Below are 8,373 nucleotides of genomic sequence, written 5' to 3'. Positions count from 1 at the left end.
AAAAAAAAGTTATGTTGATATATATATAAAATAAAATAATTAGTAAATAAATAATAATAATAATAATAATAATAAAAGTTTAAATTGGTAAAATTTATTAGGGATGGTTGGTAGTAAATTTTTAGTAATTCTTATTTCTTCCATTGAGTTTTATGTTAGAACATGAGACAATATAGAAGAGGGTTAAAAGTTGTTTTCTTGCTATTAGAATCACCCCATACTAGCTTAGCTTGATATTTGGGCATGATTTTCATTTTACTCATCTATAAGTATATCATTGTTCTCATTTCTTCCACTTGTCTTCTTGATTTTATTGTCTTCATTCTTTCCATTACATATCATTATGTTTTCTCTTAATCATATTTCCTTTGCAATACTAATAAACCTTTATGGATTGTGCAACCTTGTGCATATGATAGTGGTGGAGATTAGAAGAGGAGCAAGCCTATGGTAGTGTAATTAAGGTTATATTGGACTATTTTAATCATATTTTATGTTATAAATTAGGTTTTGAGCCTATTTCTGTATCTTGGATGAATTTTAGATCTTCATTCTATTTTTCATTAATTTGAGGTAATTTATAGGTATTAATTTGTTATATTTGATTTTGCAGAAAATTAAGATGAAGATAATAATTTTTGAAAATTTCTAATCAAGTCCAATTGCAAAGAATTGAAATCAAATTAAAAAAATCAATTTAGAAAGCCCGCAAATATGCCCAATTTAGAGGAAAATCAATCCTGATTCAAGTCAGGTTCAAATCGGATTCAGTTTGACTCAATCAAGTTCAAAATCGGATCAATTCAGCTTGGGTTTAATCCAGTTTAGTTCAGATTGGGCTCAGACCGGCCCAATACATATGGTTTAGCCCAATTCAGTGAGTTGGGCTCAGCTTGACCTCAGCAGGTCCAATAGAGTTGATTCAACCGGTTCAAGCTGGTTCAATTAAGGTCGGTTCAACGAACGCATTAAAAGGATTCAACCGGCTCAATCACGAAGGGAGCTCGGTCGCTAGGTTTCTCTCGATTCCATTGTAGCTTCTCATCGCAACATCTTCTTCCTCACTGAGCTCCCGTCGCGATTTCTCCTTCGATCTTCTTCCTCCCGAACAACACAAAGCAGAGGCGACAGCAGCTCCAGTCGACGAGCGTCGACGCCATCGCAAAACCTTTCACCGTGAGCTCCGGCAAGAGGCTTCTTCCTCCCCTATCGATCGCACTCCACCGCTGTGAGCAATTGTTCCAGCGAGCGGTGGTCGGCAATAGCCCTAGCATCCGCATCCACAAAAGCGCCAAAGGTAGCCAGACCCTATATGCCATTGCAAAGGGGAATCCACACCGATCTCTGTCTGTGATTGTAGCAGAGGACCTCCGGTCAGCTTCGACCTCCGTCAGTCACCGGAAAAGGGCAAAATAAGGAGTTTTAATCCTTTGTTTACTGACGTTCTGTCTGTAATTACAGCACGGAAGAAGGGCAGAGGAAGGATCCCGTCGTCTTCTCCGATCACGTCTCACCATGAGTACTTGCTCCGGCGAGATCCACCATCCTGTTGGCACAAAATCCACTAGAGTCTTGTTTGCTTCATTCTGTATCGATTTGGGAAAGGAAAACCCTAACCCTAACTCTAACCCTAGATTTTGATTTTTCATTCCTTGTTCTTATCCTGTTCTGTTCCGATTACAGCATCAAAAACCTCCAATTTTATTGATTTGTTCTGTTTTGATTGAGTGTTTTAATTGGATGTTAAATGATTGGTTTGGAGTTGTTGTGATTAGGTTTGGTTGTGATAACTAGATTGTTAATGATTCGGTTGTATGTTGTTAATGAATTGGAATGTTGAACTTGAGTTGGAATTTGAATGTATTGTTGTGAAATTGAGTTGTTGATTCGGTTGTGTTGAATTTGATAGCCTTTTATATGATGATTGAATATGATTGTGGGTTGCGGATAATATGTTTTATGGGAATGTAGCCAGTTGTATGACTTGTGGATTGTGTTGTTGTTTATTGTATGTTGTATGTTTAAGTTGTTGTATGTTAAAGTTGTGATAATGAATAGAATTATGGAATGTATGTGTATAGATTTGTTCTTGAATTGAACTAGCCATATTAAGGTGTATGTAAATTTGGATGAATGTAGTGTTTGTCATGTTCTTGCTTGAATTAATAAATTGATGATGTATATGTTGTATCTGTTTATGATTAGCTAACTTATATTTAGTTGTATATGGTTAGTGGAGTAGTTTGTAAATTTGTGAAATTTGTTGTATGTAAGTGTAATTATGTGAAATATAGTAATATTGTAAATTGGATTGTTGTTTGAATAAATATGTTATTAGGAATGTATAATAAATTGAAAAATGATACGCTACATGAAAAATGTAATATGAAATTCAACATGACACACTCAACTGTATGGATGTGGGCTCCACTGTATGGATGGGCTCCACTGCATGAAAGTGGAACCCACTGCATGGAAGTGAAACCCACTGCATGGAGTGTGTCATGTTGAGTTTCATGCTACATTTTTCATGTAGTGTATCATTGCTCTAATAAATTTTAGTTGTGAGTTATGTATGATTAACATTCATTTGTTACGTGTAGAATTTAATTGTGAATAAATGGATTTGTGTGGATAATTAGGAATGAATAAGGATGATTAACAAATAAAAACTCCACACCATATGTCTAGAACAACTTCCATCATTGAGTCCATGAGAGATGATTGGGACCTCTACTATATTATCTAGCAATAACTAGGGGTTTGGTTAATTATAAATTTTAATTTTGAAAGGTGCAGGAGACAAATAAAGAAAAATAAATAAAAATAAAATTAACAACCAAAACACACCTCATCATGTACCCACCTACTAGTGCTGATGATAGCTATGTAAATGATGGTATGAAATAGATGTAAATTGATGTCTATGTCTAACCTATAGCAAAGTGTATATAATAAAAAAGAATAAAATGATCGCATCATAGCAACATCTCTAGTGGTAAAAGGCAAAATACATGTTACTACAACTCTGTACAGGACATAGTCCTAAATCCTGAGTCTAACAGAATAAAACTAGATCGATATAGGGACCCTCTCCTCCCTAAAAAAGTATAAGTACATCATAGTAAGTGTGATATGGGAGTAGGGATCACCAAATAGCAAATCCTTAGGAGGGTTGCATGAAAATGTGGATGATAAATGTCTAACTCTTAAATGCTCCCTAATGATCGTTGGAGAAAATATAAAATCCCTACCTCCAACTCTAGTGGTATAGGTGAGATCATCGACCTTAACCAAGTTATTGTACAACTCAACACAGAAACTTGTATTAACCAAACTAGTATAATAAATTAGCTTAACTACATAATAATGATCAATAACTTCTATAGTGGGTATACATAATCTCATAAAAAATAACATACAGAGGTATCTAGAATGCAGAGGTATGTATGATGTACTCAAAAACTTAATCTTAAGTTCCTCTGTAGGAAATCTAAGATCAATATCAGGAGTGTTAGATGTACCAACCTCAGTAGTCTTTCTCTTAATCATATTAACATACAGAATTAATTTATACCAAAATAAATAAATATATCATATTTGAATTTTAAAGTGTTACTTAGGCATATTGTCGATGACTGTTATAGGAAAAGACTGTAGGATCGATGTACGCGCTAGAGGGGGGGGTGAATAGCGCGTGGTCATTTTTTCCTTTCGTTCTTTTTACTAACAAAATACTAAGCAGCGGATTAGACAATAATAAAGGGACACGCGGGATTTAGTTGGTTCCTAACCCCCCAGGGTTAGTACGTCCAAGGCCTAATTCGGGAGGCGCCTATCCACTAGTGTCTCCTTTCCGAACGTCGTTCGGAGGCGGAGAAACTCGTCTTACAGTCCAAAATAATAACACAAACAATAACTTTAAAGTAAGACATAATAATAGAAATATACCAAACTCGCCGTTCCGAAAGTCCTGAGCGCCACGCACTCCTCCTGGATCTTCCCCGGTTGCAAGCGTCTGGCCCCGTTCGCGTTTAGCAGCACCATAAGTTGAGCAGAGAGGTTTTTGGCTTGAATGCCTTTGCTTCTGCACGTTCACGGCCTTTTATACCGGTCCTGAGTCGACTCAGATCCCTATCTGGGTCGACTCCAGCTTGCGTGACAGATAGAACTTCATCCTGCTCGTTATCTGCTGTCCGAGTCGACTCAAGTGCCCTTCTGAGTCGACTCTAGCCACAATCTGAGTCGACTCCAGAAACCTTTTTTGTAGCTCTCTGAAAGGGCTTCGCAACGCATCCGACCGTGCCTCGTTTCGAGTTCTGAGTCAAAAGTTATAACCCGTTGAAGTTGACCCTACATTATGGTTCCTACAAAACAAGCATGAAAACAACCAAGCCAACCTAGCTTTACCTTGTGGATCTAACTTCGGATTTCTACTGAAATCGAATTTCTACTGAAATCTTGGGTTAGTTTGACGCCTCCTGTTCCACTCCAGGAACGCGCCCCTACCCACTCCACTCAGGAGAATTTATGCCAACCAAGTCCTCCAGACTTGTTGGACTTGTGTTCGGCTCTGTCCTAGCCCCCCAGGATTTTTCTGCGGTTCGGTTCTCTCTAACCAGCCCAGACTTCTACTGCGACTCGGTCACCTAGACCAGCCCAGACTTCTGCTGCGACTCAATCACCTAGACCAGCCCAGACTTCACCTGGTGCACTTGACTCTGCCAAGACTTCCGCCCGATCCTCCAAATCAGGACTTCCCTTTGCCTAACCTACAACTAGGACTTTCCCTTGCACAGCTTCGATAATCGATCGGCTGATCGATTAACATGCCATCGGTTTTATGACAAAACCGATGTCTTTTACTTTTTTACAACGGTTTTAAGAAAAACCGATGTCTTTGAGAGGTTGATGGGAGACTACGACAACGATTTTTGGAGGATACAACAACGGTTTCAAAACTGTTGTCTATGCCAGCCTACAACAACGGTTTTTGAAGACTACGACAACAGTTTGAAAACCGTTGTCTATTTACGGTTTCAACAACGGTTTTAGAAGCTATAACAACAATTTAAAACCGATGTCTATTTGCGCTTTCAACAACGGTTTTGAAAGCTATAATAACAATTTAAAACCGTTGTATATTTTGGTGTTTTCTTTCCCTCTCTCCCTCCAAATATTTCTTCCACTACGCGCTTCCAAAATTCCTAAACCCGCGGTTCCAACACTACACCGGACTTAACCCTAGACTCCCGGACTTAACCCTAGACTCCACAGAAGACCTTCATCGACACCGCCTCGTCTTCGATCAACGACACCGCCGCGTCTTCGATCAAAGACACCGCCGCGTCTTCGATCAACGACACCCCCTCAACTCCACAGAAGACCTTCATTCGGGACATCTCCGCCGCTTCAACGACACCGCCGCGTCTTCAACCACCCCTCCCCTTCTCAACCGACGTTCGGGAGATCTCCGCCGCTTCGCTTCCTCCGGACCTTCGTCTCCACTTCCACCGCCGCTAAGCTTCCTCCGCAACCTTCGGCTCCACTTCCACACCTCCCCTCCTATCTCTTCGAGTGGCCCACCTCCCCTCCGCACCTCCCCTCCGCAACCGCCGCAAAGCTTCTTTCGCCTTCGTCAGCTCCGTCGAGGTCTTCACCATCCCCTCCTATCTCTTCGAGTGGCCCAGCAACCCAGGTGATCCATCGGCAAGCCCTCTGTTTTCTCTGCCTCGGCGCAACCCAGGTGATCCCTCTTCACCATCCCCTCCTATCTTTTCTCTGCCTTCGGCGCCATTTTGGTTTGCTGTATGATTCCCCTCCTACATAAGAAACCTTTCAAAATTGCTTACTTTGATAAAGAACACTTAGGATAAGAACTTGAGTGAGTTTACAATACTGAGTGTTAATATTTTTGAAGCCAAACCTAACTATATGTAAATGATTGGCATACTTAAGATTATACGAATCACTAGGTACTTACTGTAATTGATTAGTTTAACTCAAATAGAAGATGTCAATACATTTTTTTTAGAACAAGAAGGACCATTTTTTATTCTATAACATAGAATACACATAGTTTATCTTTTTCTTTGTTTGAATTATCATCTCATTGTTTTAACATCTTAGACCTGCTTAAATCACACAAACGACATTCACCTTGTTGCAATTTATGATCTACAACCAATTATTGTTATTTCAAGTACAGAGTCCTTTGGTTATGCATTAGGTTTTTGCTGAAATGAAACATCCATCCAGCTCTGTTGTCACACACAATGTCATAAGAAATTTGCTGAAATGAAAACCATGCTCTGTTGTCACACACAATGTCACACACAAATGTCACACACAATATCTACGATATGTTTTTTTATCCATATAGATGAAGTTTAGAACACCATGTGATATATCAGACTGTTCATAAATGGTGATAGGTGATGTTATCTTCAATGATTGATTGGTATAATGATGAAGTGCAAATTTTGTTTGTTATACTAAGTTAAGTGTTGATTCTGACAATATGAAATAGTATGTAATATGGCTGATTTTTGTTAACAACGTGATATTTTTGATTCATCAGTACAACAAAATGGACAAAGCATGGATGTCAAAGGATAGATTATCACATGAATTTGGACTTGGATTGGAATCTTTTTTGCAATTTGCGCTGCAACATGCTGCTAATCCTACTAGTATACCTTGTCCTTGTACAAAATGTGGTAATCTATGGAACAATAATATTAACAGCATAAGGGCACATGTGTACTGCAATGGTATAGACTTAACATACAAAAAATGGATATGGCATGGGGAAGAATCTATATTAGGGGATTTAAAGAAAGAGAAAGATGCATATGGAGAATGTGAAAACTATTTTGCTGCTGATGAACCTGTAGATATGGTACACGCTTCATATGAAAGTTCGCAGAATCCAGATCAATTTATAAAATTACTTGAGGATGCTGAAAAACCTCTGTATCCTGGGTGTACAAAATTTACAAAGTTATCTGCAATTGTGCAGTTATATAACTTGAAGGCGAAATACAGCTGGAGTGATAATAGTTTTACTGACCTACTTATCTTGTTTGGAGAAATGCTTCCTGCTAGCAATGAATTGCCTTTATCTTTATATGATGCAAAGAAAAGCTTATGTGCAATGGGGATGACTTATAAGAAAATACATGTTTGCCCTAATGATTGTGTCCTATACTGGAAGGAGTACGAGGATTTTACCCATTGTCCTACTTGTGGGATGTCAAGGTGGAAGTTGGCCAAGAATTCAAGGATAATTGAAGGAGTCCCTGCAAAGATTTTATGGTACTTTCCTCCTATTCCTAGATTTCAAAGAATGTTTCGGAGTAAGGAAATATCTAAGGAGTTAACTTGGCATGCTGATAAAAGAGTATGTGATGCCTATATGCGACATCCAGCTGATGCACCTTGTTGGAGACTTGTGGATCATAATTGGCCAGATTTTGCTTCTGAGACGAGAAATCTAAGATTGGCCATAGCAGCTGATGGGATTAATCCACATAGTTTGATGACTTCTACATATAGTTGTTGGCCAGTTATAATGATTACCTACAATCTTCCACCATGGTTGTGTTTAAAGAGAAAATATATGATGCTGACGTTGTTGATTTCTGGTCCTAAACAGCCGGGAAATGACATTGACGTGTACTTGGCGCCTTTGATTGATGATTTAAAAGAATTATGGGAAGTTGGTGTTGAAGCATATGATGCACACCGAGAATTGACTAACTTGACCTGCATATCAGAATTATTTTACTTTTGTTACTTTTTATTGTCTCTGTGATAGAAACACAGATTTTTGCACTAAAGCAGGAGCACTAGCAGGAATACAGATATGTGTTTGCCTTTGCTTTCCTCTGTTTTCATTGCAGGTGGAAAATTCTTGCATCTTCCACTTACAGACAAAAGTAAGATTTTTTTTTGTATTGGAGCCGCTGGACTTCTTTGATGAGGTATACATCATGTAGCTAATAATAGATGACATCTCTGTTTTTGAATCGTAAGTCCCTATCCATCTTGCAGGAGATATGGAACTTGGAGGCCAATAAATCAGAGGAAGCCAATAGGGAAAGAGAGACTCTTACTTCAGCAAGCAGACCATATACTACCTTTTGAATCGGTAAGCATCATCTTCAATAGGGAAAGAGAGACTCTTCTCAACAAGCAGACCATATACTACCTTTTGAATCGGTAAGCATCATCTTCAATAGGGAAAGAGAGACTCTTCTTGGGTATAGCATCATCTTCAATTGCTGGATATTTGTATTAGTGATGAATGTTCTTATTCATCAGTGACTGAATTTTGTCAATATGCTGGAAATGATGATGTGCCCTTGTTTG

General features: G+C 38.6%; 1 protein-coding gene and 1 long non-coding RNA gene across 2 annotated transcripts; both read left to right on the top strand.

Moving 5' to 3' along the window:
- The first annotated feature begins 1,017 nt into the window (after positions 1-1,017).
- On the top strand, positions 1,018-1,859 carry LOC141828702 (uncharacterized). The gene is made up of 2 exons (XR_012601793.1): positions 1,018-1,373; positions 1,462-1,859. It is a non-coding gene; the product is annotated as an uncharacterized LOC141828702 (long non-coding RNA).
- A 4,730-nt stretch (positions 1,860-6,589) lies between these two features.
- Positions 6,590-8,148, top strand: LOC141826371 (uncharacterized). The gene is made up of 3 exons (XM_074713613.1): positions 6,590-7,720; positions 7,905-7,985; positions 8,056-8,148. Exons 1-3 carry the CDS (start codon positions 6,590-6,592, stop codon positions 8,146-8,148), a joined length of 1,305 nt encoding a protein of 434 aa, XP_074569714.1.
- Positions 8,149-8,373: the final 225 nt, after the last annotated feature.

This window comes from Curcuma longa, chromosome 4 (genome assembly GCF_044706935.1).
Source record: "Curcuma longa cultivar G26 ecotype Majalengka, Jawa Barat chromosome 4, ITB_CL_G26_1.1, whole genome shotgun sequence".
Classification (NCBI taxonomy): domain Eukaryota; kingdom Viridiplantae; phylum Streptophyta; class Magnoliopsida; order Zingiberales; family Zingiberaceae; genus Curcuma; species Curcuma longa.
Note: the sequence above shows the minus strand (reverse complement) of the source record. Positions and strands in the feature narration are given on the sequence as shown.